The 19,135-nt window shown below is 33.3% G+C and overlaps 1 protein-coding gene across 1 annotated transcript in view; it reads left to right on the forward strand.

The window, feature by feature from the left end:
• The window catches only part of LOC148677640 (phospholipid-transporting ATPase ABCA1), a 318,551-nt gene that overhangs the window by 199,309 nt on the left and 100,107 nt on the right, over nucleotides 1–19,135 (forward strand). The window contains exons 30-31 of the mRNA XM_088613916.1: nucleotides 11,148–11,275; nucleotides 15,364–15,462. Of these exons, the coding sequence (XP_088470042.1) occupies nucleotides 11,148–11,275; nucleotides 15,364–15,462 (227 nt within the window). The remainder of the gene's footprint in view (nucleotides 1–11,147; nucleotides 11,276–15,363; nucleotides 15,463–19,135) is intronic.

The following is a 19,135-nucleotide window of genomic DNA, read 5'->3' on the forward strand; positions in this document are numbered from 1 at the left end:
TACTGTTGTTAACATGAGAATTTCTGTTATCCCACTAGTTTTCTGTCCAGAAAGATCAAGCAGAAAGGGCAGAATATTATTTTTCATGACTGTGCCACACTCAGTAATAGCATACAGATCTAGACAAAGCTACATGTTAACTGGTGAACAAATGACCATAACTTTTGTAAGCATACAGTAAGGTGCTATTAATGAAATGAACCTAAATAAAATGTGTAGTTTAATTTTCGTATTTCTGTAAAAAATACATCAATGTTGTTATTGTTATAGTAATGGTATGGTATGCAAAATTTACCACGAAAGGAGATTTATCTCCACTGCTTCCGAGTCTGTCTGAGGTGTTGCTCTTACATACCAAAGGCATGAAGGTTGGCATTTATCTGATCAACCTTAGCCAACCTTAGCCAATCAACTCTCTCACTTACGAGGTGGTTTAGTGCTTAAGTATCTATCAAAGTGATTGATACCCATCACAGATAGCCAAGAATGATCAGGTAGCCAAAAATACTTTATCAACATCAAAATCATTAAATACTTAAGTAAAATACATTTTAAAAAAGTCCATGAATACATAAATATACATAAATTATAATGTTCCAAAATCCATCAATATAGATAGATACATAATAATTTCAAATATACTGTACAGTATATACAATACATTAGCTCAACAAGGTAAAATATTGTGGATACAAGTTCTGTTGTTGGTAGTATACACACATTTCCATATGTGTGTATTAGTTCAGACACCTTAATTAATATATATCATGATGCGTATAATATATACACTGTATGTGGTTCAGTGGTAAATATATCTACCAGCTTCCTGATTTCTCCAGTTGTTTCCTGTTTTTGTAAATATTTTTCCTGTGTGTATCAATGGATAAAACAGCATCTGTGGTAAAAAACACAGAGAGTTAATTCCATGCATAGACTCCACCCATTATTCTGTCAGACTGATGACTTCTTTGTGATGAATAAAAAAGTGCATGCACTGTACATACAGTACAGTATCAGTAGTTTATTTTTTTACTGTATTCATGTCACTGTTTAGCTGACATAATGGTTTAACATCTTGTGAACAGCCTATTGTCAGCAGATATGATTGTGGTGAAATAATATTTTCAAAATGATCTACAGAGGATACAAAACCCAGTATGATATCTAGAGCCGAAGGACTGATTTATCAATACAATTCTGCAAAGTCTTGGATGTCTGCTTCTAGACGTTACTGCCTTCTGATTCCTATTGTTGTGTTCCAGCATGAAATTATATTTTACTCCTGGAGCTTTGAATATGGGCCTGAAAATGAAGGTGTTTTCTTAGCATTGTCTAAATTTTCCACTTACCTAATAGATTCTTTCATCATAACCACTGAGGTTGCAAAGGACTTGATCTTCTGAATGTGTGGCACCAACATTCTCCTATTTAAATACCCTAATATATTCCAGTGCTTGTGTGTGGATGTTCTACATATAATTAGTAAAAATATTTGATGTATTTGCTTTGCTGGAAGTTCCGTGCTTAGATGTTACAGTGAAGGATTACTGTGGCCTGAGAAGCCTATGATATGTATATGAGTTTAATTGTGATCAGAGACATGTTAATTAGTAAGCAAATGACCAAAACTATTGTTAACATAAGGTGCTACTATTATGAAATTAATCTAAGTCAAATTTATCTGAATATCTGAATAAATGTCCATAAAATATATATTAATGTTGATAATGAACAGTATGTTTATTGCAAAATTATTTTATGCTATAAATGCACAACATAAGCATACAGCATTTTTACCTATAGCTCTACTACTGTATTTTTCTAATAGAATTGCACACTGGTGGTCTTTCACAAAGATTTTGCTTTCTCCCAGTTGGTGAATTATTAAGTGAATTATTTATAAGGTAATTATGCTAAGACTACTCTCAGACTGTAACTTTTACTGAAACATTACATTATTCATTTTTTGAAAATACGTCCCATTTCCACTTGTTTAGTGTTTAAAGTCTTTGTTTTAACTGCTGTTGATGTAATACAGTACTTGCAGTATAGTAAAAATGTGGCAGAAGTTTTTCTACACAATAATTTGTTTAGAAATACAATTTTAATTAATTAAAGGTTTACTTATAATTTGAACACTATGGCACAATTTCACTTCTGAATATCTAAACACTATACAATTTGCTTTTAATTTGTAACATTTATTATTTAGATTTACAGGTGCATACCACATGCCTCAGTCAGATTTATGTTTATCACTTTTCATCAAATATTTATCAAGGCCATAGTTTTCTACACATGATTTATTTTTATTTATCTTCTCGTGATCATACAGTAGGTACTCTCTGTTCTTTAATAAGTATTGATGCCTCTATACATACAGTATACAGGCATCATATGTTCAGTTCCATAATCTGATTAAGCTTTCCTTGAAGGTATGATTTAAAATACATTTTTGTGTCATGTAAAATAAATCTGTCAGGACCTCCGACTAAAATGTCTTTTGAGGGATGACACTTCTCAGAGCACAACATCCGCATTCATAATATCCGTGTGTGATCGCCACAGTTCCGCGCGGGGTCGTGCCCCCCGCCGCCCGTTCTATCCCCCACAACTGGGGCGCGAAAAGAGTAGGGGTGTAACCCCGGTGTCCTGGCCAAATTTCCCATTTTCCCTTACCAATCATGGCCTCCTAATAATCCCCCTCTAGGAATTGGCTACATTACTCTGCTTTCCTCCACACTGATAGCTGATGTGTGGTGAGCGTTCTGGCGCACTATGGTTGCCGTCGCATCATCCAGGTGGATGCTGCACATTGGTGGTGGTGGAGGGGAGACCCCATTACCTGTAAAGCGCTTTGAGTGGAGTGTCCAGAAAAGCGCTATATAAGTGTAAGCAATTATTATTATTATTATTATTATTATTATTATTATTATTATTATTATTATTATTATTATTATTATAACACCACTAGCTTGCCCTGCTTATAACCTTTTTACTCCACAGACCATAGACTACTGATGTAAACAGATCAGGCGACATTGAGGTGAAATATTGTACCTAGAGAAATAGTGCTGATGAATCCAAAAACTTTTTTCACCATTAATATCAGGATGCTAAATAAAAAATGATGTACTGTACATTGAAGCATTTCAGTGCTACAGTTAAACAGCAGTTTTTTCTGTTGATATGAAAATGGTCCCCCCTTCCATTTGGTACCTCTATGTCAATCTACAGTATATTAAAATGTAAACTACTAATTACTGTATATTAAATACAGGCAAAGCTTAAGTCACTTCTTCTCTTTGGACATTCCATCCATCAGATACAGTAATTTGAAAACAATGAACTCACTAAGTCAACTAGGATGTGACAAGTGATTTCTGAAATGCTGAAAGTATGAAATTTTAATTTTGATGGATGTATTAATATTTCTGTAATTACAGGTTGTACTGTATTAATATTACCTGTGAGGGGAAGGCAACCACTTTTAGAGACAGCTGGATTACAGGCAGTGTTACTGTAGTATTTTTAAAGAAGGTGAGTAGGTTGTGTTTATAGGTGAGATACTTAAGTCAAAGGTAGAGTACAGGGTCACAGTAATACATAAAGTCATAAAAAGCAATCAACATACATATACATTAACATACATACTGTATACTGTATGTGTGTTTCCCCCTTTATCTCGACTGCAAGTAACTGGCTGTGTGCTGCTAGTCTTGTGCCATTCTGATGCAGGAACAATTGCCTTACAACTAAGCAGACTGCCTGGCTAAATTCCAAGCAGTGCATAGCAGGTTGCCACAGAAACACTTTAGGTAGAAGCTGCTAAAATTCCTCGAGGGAAATATTTTTATATATATAGAAGAGAGACACAGAAAGAAGATCAGAGTATTGCAGGAGCTGTCAGCATTGGAATTCAAGGAGAGGAAAGTGTCAGTGTCTCTGCCAGCCCCCGTCACCTTGCTGATTATGCAGCACTTGTTTGATTGTATTTATTTAGGCTGAGAATAAAACTAACAAACACTTCTCAAATGATTTTTCGTGTTCAGGCATTTTCATTCTACAAAAGGGTATTTCTTTTAAATGTTTATTAAAGAAACTGGGGAGAAATGCAAGATTAAAAGATAACAGAATGATACTATTTAATGCTTTGCAGCATCCACAGAATACTATGCTTTTATGGATGTTCTGACAAGAACAGATTATTACTTTTGTTTGGAACTAATTTTCTGTCTGTAGTGCTGCCTAAATGTAGCAGTAACTTAAACAGCAGCAACACAAACTGCAGGCTTGAATCCCTTGGCACAACTTCTGTGTTTGATACACGTATTTTATTTAAGAGCAAGGTTTGTAAGATGTATGTGGTGGTGTCAGTGGTCAGCTCTAAGAAGCTCACTGCAGAAGATCATAGGGAGAAAAAGCATCTCTGCATGTGCAGACAAAAGACTGACAGGCTCTGTTCTGTTTATGAAACTCAGCTTGTGATTTAATGCAGTATTATATATTTAAAACTTTCTTAAATAATTTTACAATTAGCTGAAATAGACTTATGAAACCTGTGGAATGCTTAATTAATAATGTAAATACAAAGATTAATTCAATGCAGACTTCAATGATTATTGGCATGGAATGTGATCATTTATTCCTGGAAATATACAGAAGTGATGAAGTATTATTAATCTATAACCTTTTATTTGCAGGGACCAAATAAGAGATATATCATTGTTAAAAACTGTAATTAATATTATTTTTGTTCATATGGATAGGTTTTGGAGAAGAACGGTAGCAAGACATACCTTTTTTTACTATATACTGTAAAAACACAGCAACAATTAAACAATTCCAATTCCATGTGGTGAGGAGGGGGTCTGTGATACCACAAACCAGTAATGAATCAAGTGATCTAAAGTTTCACATATTGTAATTCCCATATGGGATGATTTTCTAGCAACATTCTTTTAATATTTTTATAATATTTTGATTTTCATACTTTGTATTTTGAATGTACAGTAGTAGGCTATGCTAGGTTCAGACACACTGTAATCCTGTTAAAAAATACACATACACAATACTGTATATAATTTACAACACATTCCAAAAGAGCTTAAATTTGTGCACCCAAGGTTTATTTGCTTTAATGTTTTGAAAATATTCAGAATAAAAGGAATGTCAAGCTGCCACTGAACTTTCTTATAAGCTGTGAATCTCATTACTCACAAAAAGAAATGAATATTTTTGAAAAAAATAAATTATGACACCATATGGTAAAAAAACCCAACAGTCTTGTTGAGAACACAGACAAAGGGTTAATAAGGGTCAGCGCAGCCCATACACTTTGAGTGAAAGTGATTACAAATATAGAGTGTTGCTTATTGGACCCTGCCTTGACCTATTTGTCTGTTGAAAGAAGAAAAGTGCAATACATGGGAACAGAACAGAAATACTGCTACCTAAAAAGAGACAACGCAACAAAGAAATTAATTGCACAAGTGTAGGATGACACAGCCAGCATCTAATACAATCAAAAACCTTGCACATTCAAGGCTGTTAAATCTAATTCAACCCCAGCATATTAATTTATCTTTTTCTGTCTGCCTTGTGCTTGACTGATGCAGTCATTCTTATTTCTCTAGGGCTTGAGAGGGAGAGTTGTGTTAAACTTTCCTGTTTGCCTCAGGATTTATGAAGATAATTTATCAGTACAACAAATAGTTCCTTCTTGCCTGACAGGTTATACAAATACCTGATACCACTCTGTGAGTGGCTGCTGTTTTTTTATTGACCAAAGTGATATGAACATTAGGGTAAGTATTGCAAGAGGTGAATGCAATTTTTATAATACAACAGAATAATACTGTGTAAAAATGCAATCATCAGTTTTCTTTATACAGTAGTAGCACTTGCAAGCACCACCCTGATATCTTAGCATAGAGAAGAATGGATTTAATTCTCTTTATTGATTGTCCGCAGGCAGCAATTGCCAGACAGGCAACCATACCATAGACACAAAGTACAGACATGTAAACACTGGCTCCAGATTGTTCACACAATGGTGTCTGTCTGATACCTTTTAACTCATACAGTAAATGTTTTCTTCTAACTGCCTTAAATGAACCACATACAGTAGGTGACCATTTCAACCTTGCATAGTATGCCCTATAATTATAACAACACTTACAATAGTAGTAAGTGTTCTTCTTATTACTTTATCCTTGGGAAAATGATGTCAAACTACACAAGTAACTACTATATTTTTATAACTGCAATAGTCTTAGAAAACAAAGACTTATTTCTAAAAATTAGTTTTGTTGTATCCATTTGCATTTTTCATGGCTAATAAAGTGAATCTCCTCTTACTGTTACGTTGTCACAGCCCCTGTGACCTCTCACTTTGATTTGTTCAAAATGTGTGTACCAGGCTTGCAGGCCGACATTTTACTTAAACCATACTGTACATACCCCTTCCAATCTATTCACCTTGTATATGCATTTCACTACGGCTTTTGTCTAGCAGGTCTGAGACTTTTAAAATGTGCTTAGCAGATGAAGGGATGCATAAACCTTACTTCCAGTCTGTAAATAACCTAATGCAGCACTTAAGTGGTTTGAGAATAGACTCCTTCTGTGGGGATATGGTGTTTCCATTTGAATTGCAGAACCATTGGCAGTAATGTCACAATGAAAACAAGCAGCTGCGGAATTATTTATTTACATATTTCTAAATCATTAAAAATGGATGAGCTCCACAGATAATGCTACCATCTTTGCTGAAAGTCGTTTAGTAAATATAAGAAAAAGTGGAATAGGAGAGGGAATTGCTTCTTTCAGCTAACTTATTGTATTAATATAACTTTAGTTATGTACTGTAGTTAAGATTAATACAACACTAGTAGTTAAGATTTATAAAATTTATAATTATTGTTGTAGGAATCTTAAAATTGTGATCTATTCTGTATTGCATTACTGATGCAAATCAACATTAGATTAAACAAAAAAACACAAATGGTCAAAACATTACGGTCAGAATTTCAAGCAATGCAGATGAGGAAGATGCAACTTTCCAGCCAGAGCAGTGGCTGGACAAGCTCACAATAACTGGTTGTCTCCAACACTTCATCTAGTCAGAATGGTTTTTGCAGGCTTGTATTTAGCATTTGATTTGTACTTAGGCTAAGGAGCAAACACAGAAAACAAATGTTTTAGATTCCTGAAGACTTAAAACTAGGATTCACATGATAACAATACCATAAGTACTTGAGATAGAATTTAAAAAAGTATTGTACCATACTGTACAGTACTACTGTATTCATCTACAAAACTCACTTTTAAGAAAATCACTGAGTATTGTATTTCTTTTAATTAACTGTGTTTCTAATCACTGTAAACAGAATTATTCTTTTTATTTCTGTTTGGTCACTAGGATTTAAATGTTGTCAAAGAGCTATCGACAATTTTACTTGCTTGCTTTTGTATCATCAAACCTTAACAGTGTGGGAACGTTACAGTATATAATTCTTTAAGGATTATTTGAAAATAAAATTAGATTTGTATAAAACAACATGATCCTTCCCTCTCCATCTCCATAAAGAAACATCACAATACTAATGTCATAATATGATACCATGACCAGATGGTACTTACAGATTGATAAAAATCAGTCATGATAAACCATATCTAAAAGCATTAAGGGAGAACAAAATGACCAGCTGGGTGTTTTATTAGTCAGCGTGTTAAGTAATGTCCAGTATTTTTTAGTTTTTTCTCTTCTTCATACCAGTCAGATGTTATGAAGCATTTTTTCTTGATTCTTGGTTCAGACCAAGCTCTCTGTCCACCTTTTACTATTCCATATATTTCTCAGTTTTAAATTTGTCATATATATTTGCAAACTAGATTCTACACAGGGGTGTGGTGGTTAGTGCTGTCCTGGACTCCTTACTGCACGTTTGTGGGGATATTGCTGCCACACTTTTTGAGCAAGGTGATCTAACCAGATAACTCCAGCAGAACAGATCATTGTAAACTACCTAAAAAATTATAAATAAATTAAAAACAAACTACAGTATGTGGGGATTTTCAAAAGATAATGTTACTCTGTAGAACATGGGGCATGATATAATTTACTTGTTTTGATAGGAAAACTATTATTTATGTAGCAGCTTCAGTAATGAGAGATTTGTTTTAAACCAAAACTGTTAATAAGCAGTTTGATAATGATTTAAGAATGTTACAGAATGAAATGCTATACTGTCATGAATATTTTGCAGTTTTTGCTCACATTTAAGTCCATAAAGTCTTCATTTTGAGAAGTTTTCAGTAATATTCACTAAACTATTCAATAAATGTTCACTTTTAAAAAATTAAGAATGCATAATTTTTAACTCAACTCAAAAATAGAACACCATTTGAAGGGGATGAATGCTTTTGCAAGGCACTGTACATTTAAATAAGGAATACATAATATTTGTAATAACCAAATACACATTTCAGTATTTTTGTTGATATTTAAAATTTATATTTCCTTTAAGGGTGACATAAAATGATTTGACAAGAATAATGGTTACAATAATATATTCTGGTATAGCTGCCTTATAAAATGAAATGTTTAATCAAATAAACTTAATGTTCATTCTGACTTTAAAAAACAAAATGCCCTTTTCAATTTGAAGCTTTCATTGTCTACTCTTATATTTGCATGATTATGTATACAGCAAGAAGCCATAATGTAATAAGAATCAGTATACATAAAGATAATTAATCACTATAGTAACATCAAGGCAAAATCCGTATTATTTCAGAAATACTGTGTTTGTCAAGGTTGCCGATTAGAAAAACATATTAACTGTGTAATGGTGGCTGTGTATAAAACAAGATATTTTCAGTGCTTTTCAACTACAGGTATTGAATTATCTGAAAAAATATTTTAAATACTTACTGTATCTACTAATATGCAAGTTCCAGTATTTAGTCCATGAATGTATTTGAATTTAGGGGAATGTGATAAAATATTAAAATCTTGCATTTTGCGCCTAGGCTATGTTCCAGATGTTATATGATGCGTCACAAATTATCAGCATGTTTAGAGACCGGAGGCGGTAGTTCAAGACGCACATTGAGAGTAAAGACCTTGAAGATACTGTAGCTAATTACTTGCCTGGTGTTTTTCCTCATGTCTTCTGCATTGCTTAATCTTAATCATTTCATCAAACCTTTAATTCAAAGTTGTGATTCAAAGTTTTTCACTCCTTATGTTAACCACAGATGATTTCCTAAGACTTGGTTTTTAAGACTAGTCTTGAGACCAAATGTTGAGATCTTGATCCTCATCTGGTCTTGTTGTGTCAAGTCTCAGTTTCATTTATAACTGTTATATTATCTTATAATATGATTTTAATTTTAATGTATTAGAGTCCTTTTTATTATTTTAATTCCTTATAAAATTATACAGTACATATTAAAACACACAGTGTAATCAGGATTCACTCTGCTGCTCCATGTATTCTAATACTTTAGCTACTAAGCTTAGCAAAACTTATTCACTCTTGCCAAAAATTAATTTTCCTCAAGTATAATAGTTAAAAGATACAGTAGCAACTAATAAGGCTAATATTAGAATTTCTGTCTAAGAAATAAATGTAGAAAACCTATCAATAGCAAAAACAGGGTGGTGCACAAGACCATGGGCTCTTTTCTTTTTTCAGGTTTTAATTGCAAAAACTTGTGCAATTGCTAATAAATCCATTTTATTTAAAACATTTAATATGTACTGTATAGCATGGTTTATATACTTATGTGTGTTTTACATGTCTGTGTGTATAAGAAACACATTCTATGTGGCAACAGACAATTAATTTTATATTGTCATTATTTAAAATATGGTTGGCTTGTGCATTATCAAAACCTATTAAAGCTATTTTTTTACTGTTTGTTCTGTATTACTGTATGTCGTTGTTTAAAATTGGTCTTGGTATTGGTCTTAATTTGGATTTCGGTCTTGACAGATTTTATATTACTGTACATTAAGATGATTTCTAAACAGATTTATTAAAAAAAACAATATGTCTGATTTAAAGTATGAACATATAATGAGATGCCAGAAAAAATGAAAATTAATGAAAACATTTGTTTTGATCTTAGTTGCAGAAATTTAAAAAAATACAAGTATGGATGTAATAGCAGCCATAGTGCACAAGAAGCTCACCACACATCAGCTATCAGTGGGGAGGAGAACAGAGAGATGAAGCCAATTCATACTGTAGATGGGGATTATTAGGAGGCCATGACTGAAGTCCAATGGGAAATTTGGCCACACCCCTACTCTTTATGAGAAATGCCCTGGGATTTTTAATTACCATAGAGATTCAGGACATCTGTTTTATGTCTCCAAAGGATGGTGCGTTTTTACAGTATAGTTCCCTGTCACTATACTGGAGCATTACGACACAACTAGACCACAGGGTGAGCACCCCCTGCTGGCCCCACTAACACCTCTTACAGCAGCAACCTTAGTTTTTCCCAGGAGGTCTCCCTTCCAGGTACTGACCAGGCTCACACCTGCTTAACTTCACTGGGTTGCCAGTTGTGAGTTGCAGGGTGATATGGCTGCTGGATAGCGTATTTAGTAGTAGATTTACCAGTGCAAAAGGTTGGTTTTCTATGTAGCCCCGTCTGCATGATTTTTTACATTTTGTTGTGTTTACATTCAATAAATAACAACTGTAATAGTTTACTACTCAACTCTGTGTGTGAATAAGAAAAAAATCATATTTACTTTAGAAATACATTTCAAATTTGAACAAGAATTTTCTATAGTACTGTGCTCATGTATTGGCTGGACGTCATCAAGAAATGTTTTGACTAAGCAGTGCATTTAACTCTCTCCTCTCAATGGACTTCTGTTGTCAAGACATTTACTAAAGTGCTGATGAATGTGTATATTTGTAAATATAGAATATACACAAGACACAACAATGCAAGGATATATCTACTGTATTGTCCAGTTTTAGTACTACTATTACACTACTGGTGTATAGATGATTTTAAGGTCCCCCTATTTAAAATATAACCCTTAGGAAATTATCATGAACATGCTGACAACCATCCTGTGATTTCATTTTATTAAGTTTCACTTCTTTATCTTACAGGTGGTGCTGCCTCCAGTTTTTGTCTGCTTGTCTCTTATTTTTTCCCTAATTTCACCCCCTTTTGTGGAATACCCAAATCTTGAACTGCAGCCATGGATGTATGGAGCTCTGCAGAAGACATTTTACAGGTAATCTGATGCTACAAAAATTATTTCAAAACTTTGAATAATAATCCCTGAGTCCCCTTGGGTTTTGTGTTTAAGACAAGGGATTTCCATTGCTAAAAGCATACAAATTAAGCAAAGGCTATTAATCATGACTTTCTGACAAAACTGAATGTGCATACTGTTTCCCAACTCTGTACTTATAATTCTTATTTCTTATTATTTCAACTGAAGTTTTAGTTGAACTGAAGTTTTTGAGAACAACAAAGTCTGCCCTTTCTATTTTTTTTAAATAATGACCAGTCTAGAAAGAGATCATTTTTGAAAATGTATTGTGAAGTACTGTATCTGGGGTATTCAAATCAATGTGTTGAAAGAACACATTGTATAAATTTGCAATCAAACTGTAATTGTTGCTGTAACAGTATTTTCTGTGATTTTCTCACCATTCTTTTTTTCTCCATTGAGAATTTGAATTTACTTATTAAATGGCCAAAAAACATGAATTGAAAATTCCTTCCATATGAGTTTTAACAATTACATATTGAATGAACTAGGGAGATATTACCTGAAGCAATGGAACTGATAGTTACTAAAAAGAACAAAAATTAAAGGTCAACATGTTATAATCAATCAATTAAGCCAATGTTTTTTATATATATACTGTGCAATATTTGTTTTGGTTCCAGTCTGAAAACTTAGTGTTTACCTTGCACGTGACTGTTCCCTTTCTTGTTTTTAATCACTTATGTATCAGCAAACTCAATCTCAGGACATCTTTCTGGGATATTGGATTTGCAGCACAATATCCTGTACCAGTTTATAACACATCATGGATATTTCTTTTATAAATATACTGACAAACATCTTAACCAGCTGATAAGACAAAAATCCCCGACCACAGAAAATCCCCCATTCTTCCCAATGGTACCCACAAGACACGACAAAAGATCAATTACATCAGATGTCCTGTGTAAAAAAAGTCTTCCAACTCCACCAACAAAAGCTCTTCAAGCCTCCATCATCAATGGAGTTGTAAGGATGCGAGTAGTCCAGTGAAGGTTTAAGATGAGTTTAATTATTACAAAAATGGCCACTTCTGTAGAACACTGAAGGAGACACACACAAGGTACAGTATATTTCCCACAGTGCCCCAAATTGCAACAGTTTTACAGAGGTTCTAATAGTCCAGCCATGTTATCACCATGAGTCCGCATTCTACTTATGGTCCAGTGGCTATTCTTGATTATGTTATCCCGCCTTCCAGCTATTTCTGTGTATGGTGTCACATACAGGACAACAGCAGGTATCTGTTCACAATTCTCTCAAGCCAGGTCAGGAGACCAGGTCAACGACCCCAGGCCAGAGCCAGACATCTGCAGTGTGAAGCATTGTAGTGTCCCACATGAATGATATCAAGACACAGATACTGTATAGTGATTCCAGTTGAGAGAAATGTTACTGTTCCTGCAGGAAATCAGTAAGTGTATAATAAGATATAAAGCAATTTCTGTAGACATAGCTTGCAACATGGTATTTATACCATTGAAAAATATTAAGTAGGACACTGCCCCTGCTGAGAATGGATCACATGTTGTTGTTTTTTCACTATCCTCTGAAAGAGCAATGTTTGTTTGCTTGTTTTTTTGGTTTATAAAAGGATACTGTCAAAATGTTATTTAAGATTTATTCAGCTTAAAAATGAAACAAAATGTGAAGTCAAAAGGTTTACAGTATTTCTGTAATAACAGGTACTCAGATACTACTATCTAGTATTTGTTTGGCATACATACTGTATACTGTACAAAAATACTGATCTTTGGTTTAATTAACTAAAACTTTTATCCACTAGTAAGGATATTTCCCTTCATTCTACCAGGCATTCTACTAAATCTTTTGTGTCTTTGGTATTTCTTAATAAGATAAACTGTAGAGCATCTTAAAACTTTATAGATCCATTTATTGCTTTATTTTCTATAGCGGGTAAACAGGATTGCATTGGCAACTGGAAAACTGAAGTTTACATTAAACCTTACCAATGGTTACATAGTCATCAGCCAGAGTGCAGAAAAGATAGCTTTCTGTAATCACATGGTGAATTATTGCTTGACCTTCACGAAAGAGGTTCTAAGTTAATGGCACAAAAGAAAAGAACATTCCCAGCAACCTGCAATGACCAGTGCAGGAATTGATCTGTGACTGCTAATTAAATACAGTGTCATCATAGAACTGAATTAATTTATAGTTTGTTTTAAGGGGGTAAACAGCATCAGTGAGTTAGAATAACTCAAACAGGGCAGTAATAAAATATTGGATAAACCTGCAAAATAATCACAAAAAGCAAAAGTAAAGCAGAACACCTAACATTTTTTCAGCTGTATCTCACAAGGTTATTCAACTGTAAATACAGAATTTTGCCTTCTTATGTTGTATATTTCCCACTGCCTTTAATGTAATATTATATAATTCAGAGCAGGATTGGAAAAATATTTGCTATTACTTTCAAGGAATGTGAAAGGAATTTTGGAAGTGTTTAATAACATCAAGTCACAAATCTGAATGAGTCTGAAAAACTAGGTTTTACGCTTTACAAAGAGCACCAAGAGTATTCCACTTTTAATTATACAGTAAGCACACATTTACATATATGACCCTAATATCATATTATCATACTGTATATAATAATCCTAATGGTAGATTGGTTTATCTCCAGTGGTGACTGTAGTTGCAGCCTATTCCCACACTGATTCTACTGAATTTTCACAGATATTGTATCTGCGTGGAGACACAGGGCTTCTCAACCAACATCAGCTGAAGCAACTTTCAACTTTCATTTTGAAGCAAATGTTTCTTCCTATTGTCTTATTTATTCAGGAATTTCTACTTAACCAACATTCTAAGCATTATCCCTTTATTATTAACTTGTCCAAAACATACTTTAACTCAGCTTTGATCAAATACTGTATAATGAAAGTGCACACACTTACTTTGACAAATTTCATGCCGCAGACATGCATTGTTTGCTTCTTGTCATTTTTCTCTAGAGACCTACAGTACAAGTACTGTATAGTAGGTAATAGTGCAGAATGGAACATGAGATTTAGCATTTTCTACAGCATTTTCCAACAAAATAGAGATGGGCTTTAAAAGTCTCTAAAGTATCTGTTCTATGTAGTTTTTGAATGAGTTCACCAATTTCCACTTTTTATAAAACCCATTTTAAAGTAAAACAAAACTGTTGTTATATTCAACAAATGTGTATTTGCAAAGTTTTGAATAGATTATACAGGTTATATTTGTATGAAAATGTGGACTTTTCATACAGTACTATAGGACTTACATAGTACACAGTACACAGTAACATTATAAAGCTTATGTATCCTTGTGTTAAATCTATATTTAGATTTAAGACCTCTCTGTGACATTGTTGTTGCCATTGTTGTTTGTATATATTTTCTTTTGTATTATTGCATATGATTTTAAAATCAAAATCTCAATGTCAGAGCTAGCATCCTCAGCCTAAATCATAAATGCTGATTCAAAAGTGAACATTGCTGTACAGTAACAGTACAGTAGAGTACTGTACAGTAGAGGCTATATCCACTAATACAATCATATTGATATTGATGTTGCTGTCAGTTATATCTTTGCTGAGTAAAGTAATGAATATAGCAGGACTGTTGCAGAAGATACTGTACCTGTATTGGAACAAATGAAGGTAATGGATGGTAGCCAATAGTGACTAGCATTGCTCTATTCAATAAATATCAAAGCACTAGTAGAGAGAAAAATATATACTTTACTGTAAACATTTGTGAAACACTATAATATGAGGCATGGTCTATTTAATCAAATCACATATTTTGCTTGTCTTCCAAAGCATGATCTCACTGTAAATGATAAATACAGTATATACTGTAGTTGTTTTGAATTTTACCTGTTTAAACTTTCATGTTTTGAGAATCAGTTCCAAGATATTCCCTGTATATCTGTGTCTGTTCTTGTAAGATCAGTGCTTAAAAGATAAGGTCCTGGTAATGGTTTTCAATGATGATTTGTCCTTTTAAAGAAATGGCAACTAATTTTTGATAAGAACCTGTATCTTGTTGCAGCAATGATGCTTCAGATAAAGTTGAAGTGCTGCGTGTGGCAGATTCACTAGTGGACCGTCCAGGCTTTGGAACACGCTGCATGAAAAACAACCCCATACTGTGAGTAACAGGCTGATTAAACCATCCGTTCCTAAATCTGCTTTCACCAGCAACTGTGTTACGGTGTAGAGAACTCCATCAATCTTATCTATCTTTGTTGAGCCTGATCATTATTACTGCTGTATACGAAGAAGAATGAAGCACATTTTATTTATTTTTTTCTTTTTGATGAATTGCAATGTAAATGCGTCCATGCTGGCAAGCTTCTCGGTTGCCTTCTTAAAATCTCATAATCTCCACAAACTTTTTTGATTTAGTTAGCAATAATGTAAGTGCAAGAGAGCACCCCAATATCCTGCACCAAGTTGAATGCACTTTTGTGTGAGACCACAAAAGAAATCCAACACTTGAGTACCTGACATTACAATACCAGAAAAAGTTTGAATGAACACAGCAAACAGAACTATGGCCACTAGTGTATTTTGTATGACCATTATAAGTAAAGAAACACATTTCCATTTTCATTTAAATGACTGCTTGCTGAAATGAGACATAAAATAATATTATTATAGATTTCACAAAAAAGAAGGCTTCATGATCTGATCCTTGTGAGACTTTCAAATATATAGACTGTACTGCTATATTTTTCAGTGATGCCCTCATTATCCTAGTGCATTATGGGAAACACAGTTCCTGGCATATGGCACATAACAACCACCAATAGTATTCCAGTTAAATTGTTCCCATGTATAATATTTTCTAAATAGCAATCTTGTAAAAATAATTGGTAAATCCTCTGGAAGGAACTAAGAAGACTATTAAACATGAATTTTAGAGTGTAATTAGCTGGATTCTATTTGTAAATGAAGGTCCTGGCCATAATAGCACCTAGAGATATTTCACATAATCTACTGTATATTGTACACAAAATATAATGTCTTAATTTCTTTAGTCCCCATTCTTTGTTTTGCTTTATATAAACTCTTGCTTAGCATTGTAGAAGGAATTAATAGTGTAGAACAAATTGTATAGAATATAGAAGTATACAATATAAAACATAAAGTTTACAATAAAAACAAAAAGAGACACAAAACACAAAAAACAGATATCAGGGGTGCGTGGCTGTCCTGTTCTTTTTGTGTCTTCTTTCTATATTTGTGACAGAGTTTTACCTTTCATCTTTCTCTTGAACTATGAAAAATGTGTGCACTCCACCTGGCTTCAATATTCTTTTATCTTACCATGTACTGAAACACAAGGTGAATCCTTTATTGAATACTGTTTGGGTCTTAGAAATCTCCTCAGGAGATGTTATGGTTTGCATGCATTGGCAGTCAGTAAAATTGTTTAGTATATGTGATTCACATGTAATTAGAATCATGTGGTAACTAATTTCCATGCTCTGTATATTAGGCAAGTATTGTTACTGTTAGGGAATACTCAAAATAAAATAATGGCATTTACCACATGCAAAACATAGTAATGCTCCTTTGGTTAGTAACTCCCTGAATAACTTTAATGAATAAATGAAATAATGAAAGGTGTCACTGTAATATATAGCAGAATTTTGGCAATGCTATTATCAAAGTCCAACTAGCTTGTAGTTCACTAGTGAGGCATTTGTCAAATATCCACGCTGTTACTTACTTTTGCTTTGTTCTTTCAAATATAACATTTATTATTGGGTATGCAAACATAGTCATAGTATTCAAATGAATTCACTGTGTTTGAATTTTAGTTTTAATAATAATAGTAAAATTATTTTTACATAATTCAATATATCTATGTCGTAATACAGCTGGCTTTTATGAATGTATAAAATCATAAATAATCATGTTTTGAGATCTGAAGATGCTCAGTGAGTGATAATTAAATACAAATCATCATGACCTTTTATCTCTTACTAGTAAGTCCCTTACTATCAATAAATACTGTGTGCAAATGTATGCAAATAGTTTTCAGATTTTGCATATCATGTTCAACTTGAGGGTGCAAAAAAAATGAAATAAAGTTCTGATTACAATATGTAAAAAATATATTATTTTAGACCCTGTGTATAAAAACCCTAAGGTCTCAAAAGTCCATCCCAACTCAATATCAATAGACAATAAGCACATCCACTAGAATCAAATTCAATGCATTAATACAGTTTTTTTCTGATGAACAAAGATTTAAATCTCTTGAAGCACCTCTGGGATATCACTGATCATCATGGTGGACCACTATGCATGTAATTGCAGCCCCTAGTGGAGCTTGAGATGGAACTCACAAGAGCACCCTTCACTTTGTATAAATTACATACCACCTTGATAACAGCATCTCTAAAGCAAATACATATTTTGACTATATATTATAGTATTACCATACTGTAGGTACTGTATCCCCAAACTCTGAGAGATTAGTAGTACAGAAGACTCCTGTTGTATTACTGGAGAAAGTAAAGAATATCATCAAAAGATGTCAGTAATCAAGCATTACTATAACAAGAAGATTGAGTAGGGGGCTGTGTCAGCATTTGGCTGCAAAGGAAAAAGTAAAGGTCAATTCCATGCCGAAAAGGAGAAAGAAGAAACACAACATACAGTATCGTATGTTGAGCCTTCTTCAGGTGTCACACTGAAGAATGTAAGATGCAGACAAGGAAATTTTTTAGTTTGCCTACCTGCCACATTGATTTACAGACGATGCAATGTTATGCTTTCTGGTTCAGCTTCTAATTCTCATTTCACAGTAAATTTACCATCCAAATGTACCATTTGAACTTTTGAGTTAAGTTTGGTATTCCAAGCAGACAGTGAATTGCAGACTGGGGGATCACTTTCTGTTTTACCTTGTTAGCTTATACTGTACTTTATTATACTCATTCACAATTCTCCAGTTGCTTCTTTGGCACAATCTTGAAATGCAGCTGCAGTTATTAAAAACATATATAATAATCTGAGTTTATTTTGATAACATTTCTAATGGCATTTTGAAATCAAAGCTTTGATTGACACAAGTAAACCATTAACTCTTTTCATAAAATTACGATTCTATTTATAAATTATTTCTGTTTATATTTTTAAAACTTAGAAGGTTTAATATTTATTACATGGACTAGAAAATCCAATAGGAATGTCAGCATCAGATACTGAAATGGTATATACAGTACAGTTAATGACTGTTTCCTTACTCATCTTGTCAGAGTGCCTACAAGAGGGAATGCCTGTATTGATCTAGCTTTTTCAAACAATCTGGATAGAATAAATAAAATAGAGGTGAGAGAACCATCAGATAACTGGTAAGGTTGTATGATATGTTTTGAAGTATATTCTGAAACTTCACAGGCAGAGTTCAAAACTAAGGTTTAAAACTTTGGGAAAGTAGACTGTGAAGGAGTGAAACAGAGCTTAAGAGAAGCAGAATGCAATAGGATAGGTATGGAATCACTAGAAAATGGATTGCAACATTTTAAAGATATTTTGCATGATACAGAAAAGATTAATGTAAGTAGATCCAAGGACAAAGATCAGTGGCATAGTAGGTTTAATTGATCAACTAAGTGAAAAAAGAGTACAAAAGCACTTTATAAAATAACCATTAAAGACCAGGATACAGTAAGAGAAAGAAATATATTGAATCAGAAGCACAAATAAAAAAAGTATATTAGAAAGGCCAAGAGAGAGATAGGGAATAATACAATAAAATACATAAGAAAATATTTTTTCAGTATAACAACAGCAAAAAAAAAACG

Source organism: Lepisosteus platostomus, chromosome 1 (assembly GCF_059453375.1).
Source record: "Lepisosteus platostomus isolate fLepPlt1 chromosome 1, fLepPlt1.hap1, whole genome shotgun sequence".
Classification (NCBI taxonomy): domain Eukaryota; kingdom Metazoa; phylum Chordata; class Actinopteri; order Semionotiformes; family Lepisosteidae; genus Lepisosteus; species Lepisosteus platostomus.